The following is a 14789-nucleotide window of genomic DNA, read 5'->3' as shown; positions in this document are numbered from 1 at the left end:
TATATATATATATATATTTCTCTCTATCTCTATTTTCCTTTTTAATAAGAACTATAAAACGCAGGTTACAGGCTACAGATAGTGAAAATGATATTAATTTTTTAGTATGGCTGGAAGTGGAGTACTAACTTCAAGGAGGCCATACAGACCAGTCACGAGTAATTTTTTACTGATTCATATTTATAAATTATTAATTATTATTATTAATATTTCTACTTTATTATTATTATTATTATTATTATTATTACCATTATTATTACCGTTATTATTACCATTATTATTCTGTACTATTTTATATACTATATATATATATATACCTATATATATATATACATATATAAATATTCATATACCCAACGCACATACACACAAGGACACGTAAGCATTACACACTGACACGACCACCATTACCGAACACGCTCCACTTACACGTGTTTATATATATATATTATATATATTCCTTTTGTCGGTATGATGTCTGCCGCACAAATCGTCATACTGTTCATATAACTGTTTATCCTTTCACGACGTCTCGAAGCATTTTGCCAAATTTCTTCCGGTGTCTCGTGTTTTTTCTCTTCGTTTTTCTTTTTCGTTTTCTTGTTCTTTTCCTCTCGTAAACAACGTGTGGAAAGAACGGCTTAGGCGTTTAGCGAGAGAGAAAGCAAAGTTTCTATGGAAGTTTGGCGGAATTCTTCGAGGTATTCGCCGAGCGAATTCTTGTCGTCGTTGCTCCGTATCTATATATATCATACCGCGAATACTTCATATGGGGTTGTCAGATCTCGGTTCTGCCTCGCGACGAAAGGGATTTGGGGGTATCAGTCGCGCGCACACGGGAATGAGTTTCTCTCTCTCTCTCTTCGCATCAAGGACGAATCCGCCGAGTTGTCTGACCCGCGCCGGCTCATACTACTGAATCGCATCAAATCTCAACCGCGGCCGCGCGTCGTTGCGTTGTTTGCATCTTACCGACACACCTAGAGCTTTATTATCGTTTCCCGCTATGTCCCAGCGCTTTTCAGATCCGACTCGTATCGGCTAAAAAAAAAAAAAAATGAAAATATATATATATGAAAAATTAACATTCGACACGCACGAAACTTTTTATCACGGAATTATAAGAGCGCGCAATCCTCGGCTGTGCTACGCGCTACGCGCCTTACGAGCTCTCACTTGGCCTTCTCGCAAACCTCCTTATTATTACTCACTGTACTCTTGTATTTACAGTTTACTCTCTAGATGCATACACCTTTTGCAACGTTTTGTCTGTTAGATACATCGGACGTTGTTTTTCGAGTCCCGCACTCGATACGGTGCCATTATTTCGCCGGCTTTTAAGACCGAAGGAAACAAAGTAGTTGCGATCTCGCCTCGTCAGACACACTCGTTCCAATCCATTTCTTATAGTAAGGTGTAACACCCCCCCGCCCCCGTACCCCCGTCTCTGTTCTCGACACACAAGGTTTACATTGGATTTCCCGGGATTTATGTTCGCGGCGATGACCACGACGACAACGACGTCGACGATGACAGTGACGTATGTGTAGTTGCACGTGATCGTCGTCGAGGGCGCAACTGCTCGTTCCTCACTCGACCCTGCTGCCCTCTCTCGTTACCATTCGCACTATCGCTATCGTACGGTGCATCCATCTACGAGGAGAGAAGAGAAAGAATTTCTCGTCGCTCGAATCCACGCTTGCGCCCATGTTCTAAACGGGGTACGTGTTACAGGATGATTTCACGAGGAGAACGTCCAATGACTCGACCATCGGAATCATTATCTTTTTTTTTCATTTTTCTTTTACTCGTCAACGCACGTCGAGTCATTGGTCGGAAAATCAACCTGTACGATTCATCACAAATTCGAGCGTTTCGTAAGAGTTTCGTTGCTTGTTCGAATTATAATTTTGCAGTCGTTTTGGGACGTTTCGCTGTGCTTAGTACGCGCAACTCGATCATCGTCATCACGCCATTATCATCCTTCGCCCCCCTACTTTCTATTACTTTCTCAAATTTTTCTCTCCTTTTTTTTCCTCTCTTGGTCATCCGTGTCTGCTCGACTCTCGCGCCACCACGTAGTCACGTTGCTTTCGAATCTTGTTGGAATTGGTTCGCAGCTCGCCGGCACCCCTGCTTCACCGTTCAAATTTTCGTTCGCCCTGTCTCGCGTCTCTGTCAGACGGATCGATTCGACGTCACCATTTTGTTCCATACACATGTCTGTTTACACACGTTCCTTTTCTCTTTTTCTTCCTTCCTCTCTCTTTCTCTTTTTCTCTGTTCTCTGTCTCTATATTTCTTATTTCTCTTTCTCTGTCTCTCTCTACTAATTTACACGCGCGCGTACGCGCGAAACAGCGTGCGCGTGCCTCTCTCTCTCTCTCTCTCTGTCTCTCTCTCAGTCTCTCTGTCTCTCTGTCTCTCTCTCTCTCTGTCTCTCTCTCTCTCTCTCTGTTCGACTTTTCGAGTCCGTAAATATGTACTGCCTTACTATAAGGATTGGACCAAAGGTTTTGACTGTGTATCTTTGATCGGCCAACTTTTTTTTCGTACATTACTTTTTATACCGTGTATATATATATATACCTGTGTTTCTTTTCTCGGCCATAAACCACTCGTCTGTACTTTGAAAGCATGTTCCTCCGTGTGATACGTAAAGGAATGCGCGCGCATCGTTCGCGCAGCATGCGACATGCACGTAAACGTATATATGCTGTACACGCGTACCAGGAGTCGCGCAAACACGCGACCTCCGTTCGCTCTGCACGTTCGAGTTAGCGTGTGTAGCCATGCATGCCGTTTTCAAGCTTCGTTTTTTGCCGAACAGAAAGGACGGCCTCGTGGCGTGCGTTTCTGGTATCGACGTTCTGGGAATCGATGACGTACGTTCCTTTTTATTTTCTCTCTCTCTCTCTCTCTTTCTCTCTCTCTCTCTCTCTCTCTCTCTCTCTTATTCCGTTCCGTTAGAGACATATGGGATATTTCCACGAAGTAATATTATCTCGTCGATGCCCGGGCACGCGCCTCGACCAGCACGGCTTTCTTTTTTCGTACACGGACTGACAAAGAGAACACGGATGATGAATGCGGGACGAGAGCGCGAAACAGTGCCGGCTGGACGCACCGATCGTGGCGCCTCCTAGGGTATCTGTTCGCGTACTAACGACACCGAACACGCGGCCAGCCGATCAAACGGCACAATCTGATTTTGGATTTTTGATTTTTGGTTTCTCTGTTTTTTTTTTTAAGTTGACTAATACTGGACAACAATCGATGCCAAATGTAAAAGAGCCCCAAACGAGTACTGACTTGTAACACGCACAACGCACGCACAAAACGTATAACCCAGACCGCAGGTAACTATCTAACGGAATTAATACGTATATTTACCATTGATTTATTCTTTCTATGCGTTCACGACTCATCGACTCGCATCGTTCGATCGATCTCGCGCCTTCCGATTTCTCGGTCATCCTACTTTTTTCGCCTATTTCTCACGTTTTTTTTTCTCACTCTCACGCTCTAGCCCTCGATCGCTCACCATTGTCTCACCAGCACCTTGCATGCAATACATATTCGCGCACATATTTCACTATTACTGGCATGATGTAGCCGATAAGCGAATGGTCGATCCGCGATCAGACGTCGTAAGATCGCGGTGCGTCCCAACAGAGTTTCACCAACACCGACGAGATATGATCATCCTGCGTTTCCTCGGAACGCGTTCAAATCCCTATTCAAGTCCCGCGTTGACGCACCGCCCTCTACGACGCACCTCGACGTCGCCGAAAGTTGGTCTCGATAACACTTGGGGTTTCGATGAAACATCAGGGTTACCTTTGGGACACTTTCTTTTCTTTCCATACTATCTCTTTCTCTTTCACTCTCTTTTTCTCCTACCTTTTTGACAACTTTCGACGATCGGTCGGGTCTCCATCCGCGCCGTACGAGACGCAACGCCGAACGAGCTCTGGTTGAGCGAGCTTCCTCGGTGCCGCGTCGGAGGAAACACCTGCACCGTCGCGTTCTTAGAGAAGAAGAGGAGGAATGGCTTTGATAACCGGTATCGTCCACGTGTCGAACGTAGGCAGCTGCCCCTGTGCCAGCGGAACGCACTGTCGTGGGGTCAGCGAGCGTCATCGGGGGAGGGTCCCACTCTCTCGAGCCACCCACCGCCCATCAGCAGCGTCCGGAGAACGCACTCGACGCTCTGTTAGATGAGCTGCAGACGTTCTCGAGGCCGAGCTCGCAACTCGGTCACGCCCAAGGATCTACGACGATGCTGTCCGAGCTGGGCAGATCAGGAAGCAGAGGAGAGGCGGCTGGGGCGTCGGTCGTCGGAACGACTGGCCGGCCACCGTGCATCTCCGACATAGGAAGGAAGGGAAGCGTGGACTCATCCAGTGGAACCGTTCCCAGCAGCGGTACACTGGCGCCAACTAGCGGACCGCCGAACGCAGGAGGAACGTTGCGCAGATTGCACTCTTATCCGTCTAGCTCGGACACGGACACGTCGCCACCTATAGCGAGACTGCAGGTGTCCCTGCAGGAACAACCGAGCTTGCCTACATTACCACAGGGATTCGTCCCGGGACAGAAGCCACCGGTGCCGGAGCGGAACGCAGAATTGCTTCAACTGGCCAGCGCGAGGAGAGTACCACCACCTCCGCCACCGCGAACCAGTTCCAGATCGCCATTGGCCAGCCCTACCAGCCCACAACTACCACCTAGAAATCATTCTTGTAACTTACAGAGCGCGAACGCGACGTTGCGAAGGCCACCGGCACGCGGTACTCTGCCAGTTAAGGAGGGCAAGCCACCTATGGCTTTACCGACCGAACAACCCGTTACTGGGCTGACCACGCTCGAGGCAACGCCGAGCCCGGTGCTACATAACAACTCGACCAGCTCTCAATCGTCAGCCGTGCTGTCCACCAGTAACTCGAGTTCCTGCGAGAGCGTGAACTCGCAGGAGGGTCTGCAGAGCAAGAAGGGCAGGCAGGAACAGCTGGAGCAGCGACACCAAGAACTGTTGCGAAAACAGAAAGCCTTGCAGGAGCAGTACGCGAGACTTCAACAGCTACAGAGGAACACGGCGGGTCTGACCACTATACCACCCGCGCCGCCGGATCTATTGAAGAAAACAGGCTCCGAGAGCAATCTGTTGGCCAAAATGGGCCTAGGACTGAGCACCGCTAGCTCGGGATCTTTGACCAGTCTGACCGCGAAGCCCTCTGTTTCTCAGGAGGTCTCCGTGGACGGGCTCAGAACGCGATCAGAAGAGTCACGAGAACAACAATCACAACTCGCGGCTACCACGATTCTGACGTCTAGCGTAGCGACAGGCGTGACACCTACGACCAGCTTCAGCGAATCGAATGGCAGCCAGACCGTCAGCGTGTCTGTTAGCGGGTCCACGAGCGTTCCCATAGTAACGACCACGTCTATTAGCGGTGTCGCGAGCGCGACTACCACCACCACTACTAGCAAGATTTACGAGACGGATATTCTGTGACCGAGAAGCCGCTCGTTGCTCGAATCGAGCGTAAAGGTGGCTGCTGAAGTCGTGCTCGCGAGTTAACTGCGTTTTCCCTGGGATCCTCGCGAGCATTCGCGATGAGTCGTATGGGAACGATAAGAACTCGAGGCGAACGAACACATGGATTAGGTTTTGGTAACGAATGAATGACGATTTCATCGAAGGATTAGATCGTGGCGAGTCGCGGGAGACGCGCGACCTCGTCGGTGGAAAGTAGAGTACAGCGTAGAGAACTTAGCGAGTCACGCGTAATTTATAATATCGATTATCATAATTAATAACGATATATAGTATTAATAATCGTAAACGAAAAGCGCAATCTCTCTCTCGGAACGCATAATCCGGACGCATAATAAATAGTGGCGTGAAACGTCGGTCGAGAGGCCGAAAGTGGCCTCTGATCGTCTTTACGATCGTTAGGAATAAGAAAAATGTTCGACGATTCGAAGATCGAGTTCCTGGTCGCAGGACAACGTAGATTATCGTCGAACGTGAACCTGACGCGCGCCATTTGGCGACGATTGTGCCAAAACGAAGAGCGAAAAAGCCACGAATTCTCTCAACCACACGATTTGTCATCGTCGCTCTTATTATCCTCGCGTTTTCCTTTCGAGTTCCGTTAACTTACCCGCGAACGGACAAACCGGACGGCCTGTCACTATGAACGGGATCGTTGAATTATCATGCATACGTATGAATATACTTAACTATATCTACGAAAAAGGAACGAGAAATTTATATACGCGAAATGCAGAGGAGAAGTTTCTATATAAACGAGTATTTAAGCGTATAGAGTTAGGTAGGTAGAGGAGCAGCAGGCGAAAGAGCATAATGGTACGCGTCACTGTGTCGTAAACTAACCTCAAAGACGAATGTTTATTCCTGTTTAAGAACCGGCTACGTACGAACTCGCACAAAGTGCAACGCTAAACGAACGAGCTGTACGCTCGCGTATCTCTCCGTATATTTACTTGTAAGTCACAGTGTGTGAAAGATTCTTCATATGTTTCTAAGTAGCTTTGATCGGAAGGAGACATAACCTTGATCGAAAACGCGAGGGTGGAGAGCGACCGTTTCTCGTGTCGGTTAACGCGTCTCGGTTAACGGTATTCCGTGAACCTAGAGAAGATTGATTTTTCGACGGACAATGGCAAGATTGAAAGGAACATTGCTCAATATTTACCGATCGAAAAATACAGCGAGTGTTTGCGACGCGTGCGCGACATGATCAAACTGCTCGTGGATTCGTTCCAGAACGCGTGCTCTGTTCATTGCGCTTCGCGAATATTCAACGAGATATCATCGACACCTCGTGGATCGGCTTGTAAATTATTATTTGACGCACGCGACCTCTCGAATCCATCATTTGCCGACTTCACGAATTTGCCGCCGTTCCATCGATCGACACGCAAACATAACCTTATCATAACTGTCACACTTTTGGAACGATTCCCCGATCAACGTCGCGCCACTTTGCCTCAAACGTTCATTCCTAATTCGATTAGCCGATTAAATTGATTCGCTTAAATCGCGTCAGTTCGTTGATAGAGCATATCGCAGTTGTCACGCGCGAATCCCATGTTTCTGTCAGCCTTCGAGAAACCTCTTGATCTCTTGGCGAGAATATATCAGCGTTGAAACGGAACGCACGAAGGGCGAGAAAGTAAACCTAGTGGAGAGGACGAAGATATATCGTTAGTTATTAACGTTTGCGTAGACAGCAGGAAATGTGTGCTACTTTGTTATCGGGATCGTAGAAAAATGTCGGGTTAACGAAGAGCTAAGGAATAGGTAATCGTGCTTCCCACTGTTTGACAGAAATCAGAGGTACACATTTATATAATCGATACGCGCATACCTTGCTTCGAGAGGCCTAATAGCCGATAGGTTCAATTTCGTGCTTCTTCCTTTCCGTTTATTTTTCTTTCAACTCGGTTACTGCTTGGCGCGGTTTCTCTTTCTTTCGTCGTCATTTTCGATAGTCGATTAGGAAGTTTCATCTACTACGCCGATCGTAATCGTGCTCTTATTTATTTTCTACGTACACCATGAAACGCATCTATATGGAAGTAATAATTAATATACATATAACGATAAGAGTAATATGAGTAAGATATGGATAATAACGATCGATCACAGTATTCAGTTGCGAGTGTTTATCAAAGCATTAAACGATCAAGACGGTACATGATCCCAACGAACAAGCACTTCTCGTTCGATCTTCAAGTCGAACTTGTATATTGTTCCATTCACGACAGTAGGTACTTACACGCAGTCTTCAGTCGCATAATTTGCATTTGTACAAAGCTGCTTTCTCTCAAACGCGCACTCTTTCATTTCACATTAATTCAAACCCCCTCCTTACTCCACTTTCCTCCTTCGTTCGTCGATTTATTTACTCACGAAAGTATGCGTTTCCCGTTTTACTTAACTAAGCCACATCTCATCCTCCAAATCTACCTGTTCTATGATCCATGATCCATGGTCTACCCAACGCTGGGCAATAATATCCATCTCGAAAGGTGTGAAATCGGCCCCACACTTATCGACCGCGAGATGCGGAACCAGAATCGATTCAGTTATTTCCAAGACATTAGCCAATAATCGATATGTAATGTTTTCCGACGATCCTGTACGCCAAATCGAATTGACTTGTTACATTTGTAAATGTTTGTAAGTAACTATCACGTAATAAAATAATCGATTAATAATCATCGAAATTATGTTATGACTGTATGTCGATTTTATTTATTTGCAATGAAATGAATTTGTACAGAATAAAGAGCAAGAGAGGTTGATCTAGTGACAAACATGAACAATCGTTCATGTTTGTTTGTCCGTATCGTCGACCAACCCATGCGCTTTTATTACACCCAGTTTTATTTCTTCTTCCTCTTTCCGCAATTTGTTATAATTCACTATAGCACGTGTTAGTTTATGTGGTTCTGGCGAATCTAATTTCGCATATGTTAGGACTAATTCTATATCGTCTAATATCGGTTCAGCATGTGACTTTGCCTCAGGGTGAAGCCTGTGATAAAGCCGAATCAATGCAGCAGCTTCTTTTATATTCTTGTTTGTGATTAATTCCATTAATAATGGACAAATATCATTCTTCCAAGCAAGGTTGAACACAAATGGACCAAAATGTCTTGTAGAACGCAAAATGTCAAATTTTTTCAACTTATTCACCCATTCATACACTTCCTTCGTAATTCTGTGGTATTCTGGATCATCTGGTTCAAACTGCGTACACGTTCGATCTAAAATAAATTCAAATTCTTGCCTCTCCAGTAAATCCTATAAATACATTGCAAATTTCTATAATGTACAAATTAAAGGGTTACTTTTATGCAAAAAATGAAATTTTCTTACCTTAAAATGTGGATCGTAGAACATGTTTGGGATATGTATTTCTCTACCATTTATAGGAAAATATACTTGATTTACACGTCTTCTTTCATCAGATTTTGCATGCCTCAATTTACCATTCGGTTCTCGGATTACGATTAATCTATTTCTGTTTTGGTTCCCAAAAGATATATCAGTAACTACAATGTTGTGCATCTGAAAACCTTGTAGAGCAGGATCATTTGACAGTACAACTTCCTCATCTGATCTCATTTTTACAACAGGTGGCATCTGAATGCGTCCTCTAGCCTTTACTGCAATTTCAACTTGTGCATTTTTTAATTCCTCATCTGTCATAAACTTATACTTTGGAACCACCAATTTTGTGCCATCTTTTCGAGTTGCAAAAACTTTATCGTAATTGATACGCGTCAGAGTCGTTAATAATTCTTGTACATGTTGATCGAAAAATAAAGGTGCAGGATCTTTTTCATCTACTGTAAATTATTTAATTTATTAAAAATAAGATGTTCCGTGCAACGTTAAAAATATAACCTTCTTTGAACTGAAATATTCTAATTCGAGAAGATGAATGAAAATTCTAAAATACTTACTTTCTTGCGAGATTTTTGAACACAAACGGCAATTCCATATTGGTTGTTTATAAACATGTTTTAAAACGAAATTCATTCGACTGCATATCATTTTGACCAGTTAAACTAACTTAACCTTAATTTTAGTAGACATCGCACGTATTTACAAACGTACGGAGCATGTGTAGGACTCGTTTCAAAATGCGCCAATTACAATTCAGTTTCTATCAGCCCTAAAATCTTCTATTTTTGTCCCTCTAGTTTGTTACTGATATAATGCTTAACGTTCGATGAAAACCAGGTATATTTGGTTTCCCGCTATTTTATCTAAGTTTTGTGTGTTACTTCAAAGAATTCATTGTTGTAATAAATTTTGAATAAAAATAAGAAGAATGGAATATACGTTGCAAGATGCTTTCGAAAATTTGAAAGATGTGGAGATGGAACGACAGAAAGAAATAGAAGACTTGGAGAATGTAGTTACGAACAATAAGATATGCAGTTTGAATAATAGTTGCAATTCAAAAGATATACAAAAGAAGCAACATGTATTGTGCAAATGTCTGTTAGATAACATTCTTCAGGAAAAACCAAAGGATTTTCCTTTTCCTAAAACGTCCGATTTACACGTTGAAGTTTTAGCAGAACTTGAAAGAGAAGTACAAAATATTCAAAAACTATATGATAATATGCAGATAGAACTTTCGAATATTAAAGATGACATAACCTAGTTCGTATAGTAATAAAGTGTTACTTTGTTACAATTTAAATAAAAGTATAGGTTTCTTTTGATATAAAATTATACTTTTTTTCTCAGTCTGAAAAATAAAAAAATGGGTTTTGAAAAAATGAAAGAAGCTTGCTTGAGTGCTGCTCAATTAACAACTGATAGAACCCACGATAAAGAATACCGTTTAACAAAACGCATATTTCGTGCTACAAAAAATGATTTGGTATGATGGAAAAAAAATATATATTTTACATTTTATTTATACTCAATCTATTTTAATCACATATAAAAATATTTAGCATATGGTAGTGGATAGCTTGTTCCCAGGAAATCAAGATGTCAAAGACTTTTTGGCAGTAAGCATTTACTTGATGTTTAAAATTGCATAATTATATTTTCTGTTTAATAACGAAAATAAATAAATATGAATTTTCAGAAGTTAACATCCTCATACACAAAAGGTGGTGACAACATGTATGTACAAGTTAATCCAAATGTTCTAGAGTTTGTGAACTTTTTGATTGAAGCTGACATAATTATGTATCATAGAAATGATAAAAGTAAAGTTAGACTAATGGATATGTTATAGGTATAATTGTAATACATATAATGTAAATCATACTTTTACAATAAAATTTTATTTTGAATTGCTTAACGTTAAAAAACATGCTTGTGTAGTAAACAATGATGTATAATACATGGCTATAAAAAATGTCCAATTTAAAATTTAATACTTTGATACTTAAATCTTAATTAAGAATTTTTAATGCACCCACTTTTACCACATAAAAGGTGCTCTTTCTCTCAATACTCTAACACCTGTACGTTCCCATTCTTGTCGACCTATCCACAATTCTTGAGCAGATTCTAAACAGCTTAAAATCGCAGCCCCTTTCCATGTAGTCATACCTGGGTCCATTTCTTTTGGTTGTGTTATAATATCCAATTGTTCTATAAAAAAGAAATTTTATATCCTTGCAGTTAAATTATTATACGAAGATACATACCTGCTCTATACATATAGGGAATTTGAAGAGAGATCCGATTGTGTAACCACATGCCTATGCCTTGAAATTTCATACCTGAACCAACAACTAGCACACAACTATACATTTTCCTTTTTAGATCTTCTGTAGCTATGAAAATGATTACACTTTGATGATTAAATTATATTGTGTATTTCTAATACATTTGTTGAATCGAATATATTTACGTACGACAGCGATCGATACTTTGAAGTACAGCATGATCGAGACCCAATAGTTGTTGAGGACCTACTACAAAATCACGTGGAGCATCTAGATCACGATTCGATAAAGTAATCGGTGCCGTATCTACGGCATCCACAACTACTTCTTCTTCCCCTGCTACAGTTGGTACAGTTGCTTCTTCTTGCATTTCAGATGTTTGTTCAAGATTTTCTTTCATGCCTCTTCTCTAAACAGTAATGAAACTAACGTTCATGTTAGAAGAATAAGTATAGCCATATTTCTATGTAACGTTACATACACTCGTTTCTCGTAGGTAATTTTCATCATGCGGATCTTCTGGATCTCCCATTGATCTTTTTTGTATATGCACACTATGCGTTCCAGTAACCTTAAATAATTCAGGTTGAAATAAACTCAGAGGTGCAACCAAACATTCATCACCAACTTGAAGAGTATATTTCTCGGTCTGTTGTTTCGGTTTACGAACTATAAAAGTCTTTTCCTGAGATCCACATACATTCAAATCAACGTGACAAAAATCTTTTTTCAATTGACTCAAGAGTAACGCATCCAATTTATTAGCTGGATCGCATGTCTTGTAAGGAAAGGCGCATTTCTGAAGTAACCAAAAGAACGTTTGTGTGATATCTCCTCCACCATAATCCATTCGTACTCTTGTATTTCTGTGAGAAATTCCGTCTTCTACGCAAGAAACCGATGTTTTTTGATCTCCAACGTCGACCACGCACGCATATCCAAGACCTGCGCCAAAGGTAGCCGCTACATGATCCTTTATAATATAGTAGAATGTTAATGTATTAGTAATAGGATATTTAATAAATTTGTAAAATGTTCTAATACCAACTTGTAATAGAAAACATGCCCCAAATCCAATATCACAAAGCATTAGAGTTGTTAATTCTTTTAAATATTGCCTGTTATAAATATCAGGAATTATAAGGACAGCTCGATAATGTTTTAAATCTCTTAATGGAATGTCCATTTTGTCTGTAAGCACATATTCCCAAATTGTTTTTAAATCAGCCATAACAGATCTTAGACTACCACCAGGGCCAGTATGAATATTAAGCTCTCCTCTCCTATATGGGAAATGAACATTAAAATTATCATCTGGATTTAATGATAACACATCATCTCCAACTACAACATCTTTATCTGTTTTTATCCATTCAACACTGCATGGAGACGATATTTCTGGATTTGATCTACGATTAAAGGCAGCTATTTGCTGAGGTGGTGTTGCATATCTTCTTCTCCCATCAGACTGAAGACAAGATTGTAATGTATGTGACACTTGTAGACGAGATTCTTCCATTGCTTGTGTCAATTCTTTTGTCTACTAAAAGCAATTAAAAATGATATCTTTATACAAATATCATCTACAAACAGAACATACTCGTGGTATAGCTGATGGTAGTAAACTGTCTTTATATTCTAATCCTCCTTGTAAACGTTTCCTCGCAACAGCATTTAATATTGTGCAAGGATTTAAATCAGATGCTCGTCCCATCCTAAGATACATGGATCCAGGATGAATTATAATGATCGTTTGTGCTTGTATTTGCTAGAACATATTTATATAAATGTGCATAAAGCATAATATAGAAATTATTATAGTGTTATTGCAAACACTACCTCTGCACACGATTCCTGAAAAACTGGCATAATTGATAGTAACTTTTTACGACACGTTATACTATAATAGGTTATGTGTATGTTTCATCATTCAAATTTTTCATTTCTAAATGAATTACATATTAAATATAATTTCATTAATTTTAACATTATTAATCCATTCTATATAATAAGCAAGTAATTTGGCCATGTTTAAAAGTATTTACTTCTCCAATTCACATCGAGTTCGTAAAAAAGATTTAAAAGTTTACAACTTGTATTCTTCCTTGTAACATGAGTTCCTTAAATGAAATAACTAAATATAATCCATTAGATTTCTGTTGCATTTTTTCTTATTCCTAAATTGCTACAATTAAATTGTAAAACTTTTTCAAATTGCATTTGGAAAGCATAATTAAACAAATAAAAAAAATGTAAATTGGAGAAGTAATTTAATTTTTGTAGTTGTGATATTCTTTTAGTATCTTATCTTAAATTCATGTAGATCCAACAAAGTAATTAGTAACAATGTGTACAAACATATGAAATGATGTGTCTTAATAATAAAATATTGTTAAATATTTTATTATTTTATTTTACAGAAAAGTCTTATTTCATATTATCTATTTTAACATTTTTAAAAATTAAAACTGATTATATCTTACTCTCCAATAAAATAAAAATTACGTTAGTATATCTTTTCGCTTATTAATCGCTTATTAATATAATTAATATTATTAATATATACATTATATGTATCCAATGAATCGTCAATAAGTTAAGCAAGGAAATCAAAGTTAGTTTCAAAATTGACGCTCTTTGTTGCAAATATAAATTTCGATTAAAAAATACCAGGAGTTCGTTGGAATATAAAATAAATAAGGAAATGACAGGAGCTTAGTATTCTCGAATTGCTTTACTATGTAATGTCGCATGTAAGGTAACAACTGAATTAGCGTTAAGGCATCTATCAATGTAATCTTCATTTTGACTGAAAATCACTAGAATATAACAGGAATATAGAACAAGTATAGAAGGAAAGAGATTTCAATAATGGATTGAAAGAAAAAATGTATTTCTTGTTCTTTAGACAATATTCTATAATTCTTAATAACCCAAATTAATATGTACATTGTTCTAACCACTTTAGCTATGATCCATTAAAAAAAATGCTGAATAATCGAGAAATTAGTATTCGTTAATACGTAATGCCGGTAATGCCGATTAGTATCATTATTTTGCCGCTAGGTGGTTATAGTGTTCATAAATTGTCCAAAACTGTAGAAGTTATAAAAATGCATTAGCAAAATTAATTTATATATAAACTTTTATATTCATATAAATTGTATGAATTTATCACCTAGATTATTATTGATATTAATTTTCTAAAGATTGTGTTTATAGTGAACAGTCTTCAAAATGAAGATTGTATCCTGTTACCCTATTTACTGTCCACCAGCAAGATTAATATTGTAATAAAATAAAAGTCAAGGGTTCAAATTAAGCTTTTCATCATATTCTCTATAATTTTCTTTGTAGAAAAAACGACGATTATTCCGAATGTTAAAACACATTTTTAATAAATTAATATTATTTAATAAATTAAAAGTCTTACGGTAATTATTGAAAATAAATGAAAAATCATGTAAATGTGTGACAATAGAAAAAATTATTATACAACTGCATTAAAGCGATTATAGCAAATAATAAGAAAAATGTGATTAAAT

The 14789-nt window shown here is 39.5% G+C and overlaps 4 protein-coding genes across 12 annotated transcripts in view; 2 read left to right on the top strand and 2 right to left on the bottom strand.

Annotated features, from left to right (window-relative positions):
* Positions 1-9805, top strand: part of LOC108552401 (coiled-coil domain-containing protein AGAP005037) — a 31290-nt gene extending 21485 nt beyond the window's left edge. For 6 of the 7 annotated variants that reach the window (XM_017906940.1, XM_017906956.1, XM_017906964.1 and 3 more), the window contains one exon: positions 4091-5550. In XM_017906940.1, coding sequence (XP_017762429.1) covers positions 4091-5518 — 1428 coding nt within the window. In that variant the 3' untranslated portion in view covers positions 5519-5550. Of the gene's footprint in view, positions 1-4090; positions 6516-9747 lie in introns of those variants that run through there. The other variant, XM_017906915.1, reaches the window with a different exon arrangement.
* Positions 8362-9714, bottom strand: mRpS22 (mitochondrial ribosomal protein S22). Of its 2 annotated transcripts, none has more exons than XM_017906978.1 (3): positions 9508-9714; positions 8918-9390; positions 8362-8842 (listed from the first exon to the last, which is right to left on the bottom strand). In XM_017906978.1, exons 1-3 carry the CDS (start codon positions 9596-9598, stop codon positions 8366-8368), a joined length of 1041 nt encoding a protein of 346 aa, XP_017762467.1. In that variant the 5' UTR covers positions 9599-9714; the 3' UTR covers positions 8362-8365. The 2 variants fall into 2 exon arrangements, with proteins under 2 accessions (XP_017762467.1, XP_017762474.1); XM_017906985.1 differs by having other exon boundaries at positions 8918-9387.
* A 73-nt stretch (positions 9806-9878) lies between the features above and the next one.
* LOC108552391 (uncharacterized) lies at positions 9879-10805 on the top strand. The gene is made up of 4 exons (XM_017906907.1): positions 9879-10216; positions 10304-10439; positions 10516-10572; positions 10653-10805. Exons 1-4 carry the CDS (start codon positions 9879-9881, stop codon positions 10803-10805), a joined length of 684 nt encoding a protein of 227 aa, XP_017762396.1.
* Positions 10806-10993: 188 nt separating this feature from the next.
* On the bottom strand, positions 10994-13147 carry Arp8 (Actin-related protein 8). Of its 2 annotated transcripts, XM_017906889.1 has the most exons (7): positions 13084-13147; positions 12845-13012; positions 12293-12784; positions 11726-12217; positions 11434-11653; positions 11224-11352; positions 10994-11167 (listed from the first exon to the last, which is right to left on the bottom strand). In XM_017906889.1, exons 1-7 carry the CDS (start codon positions 13111-13113, stop codon positions 10995-10997), a joined length of 1704 nt encoding a protein of 567 aa, XP_017762378.1. In that variant the 5' UTR covers positions 13114-13147; the 3' UTR covers position 10994. The 2 variants fall into 2 exon arrangements, with proteins under 2 accessions (XP_017762378.1, XP_017762387.1); XM_017906898.1 differs by lacking the exon at positions 13084-13147 and having other exon boundaries at positions 12293-12787; positions 12845-12923.
* Positions 13148-14789: the final 1642 nt, after the last annotated feature.

Source organism: Eufriesea mexicana, unplaced genomic scaffold, assembly GCF_001483705.2.
Source record: "Eufriesea mexicana isolate 0111107269 unplaced genomic scaffold, ASM148370v2 scaffold47447481008, whole genome shotgun sequence".
Taxonomy (NCBI): domain Eukaryota; kingdom Metazoa; phylum Arthropoda; class Insecta; order Hymenoptera; family Apidae; genus Eufriesea; species Eufriesea mexicana.
This window is presented reverse-complemented; position numbering and strand designations above follow the sequence as displayed.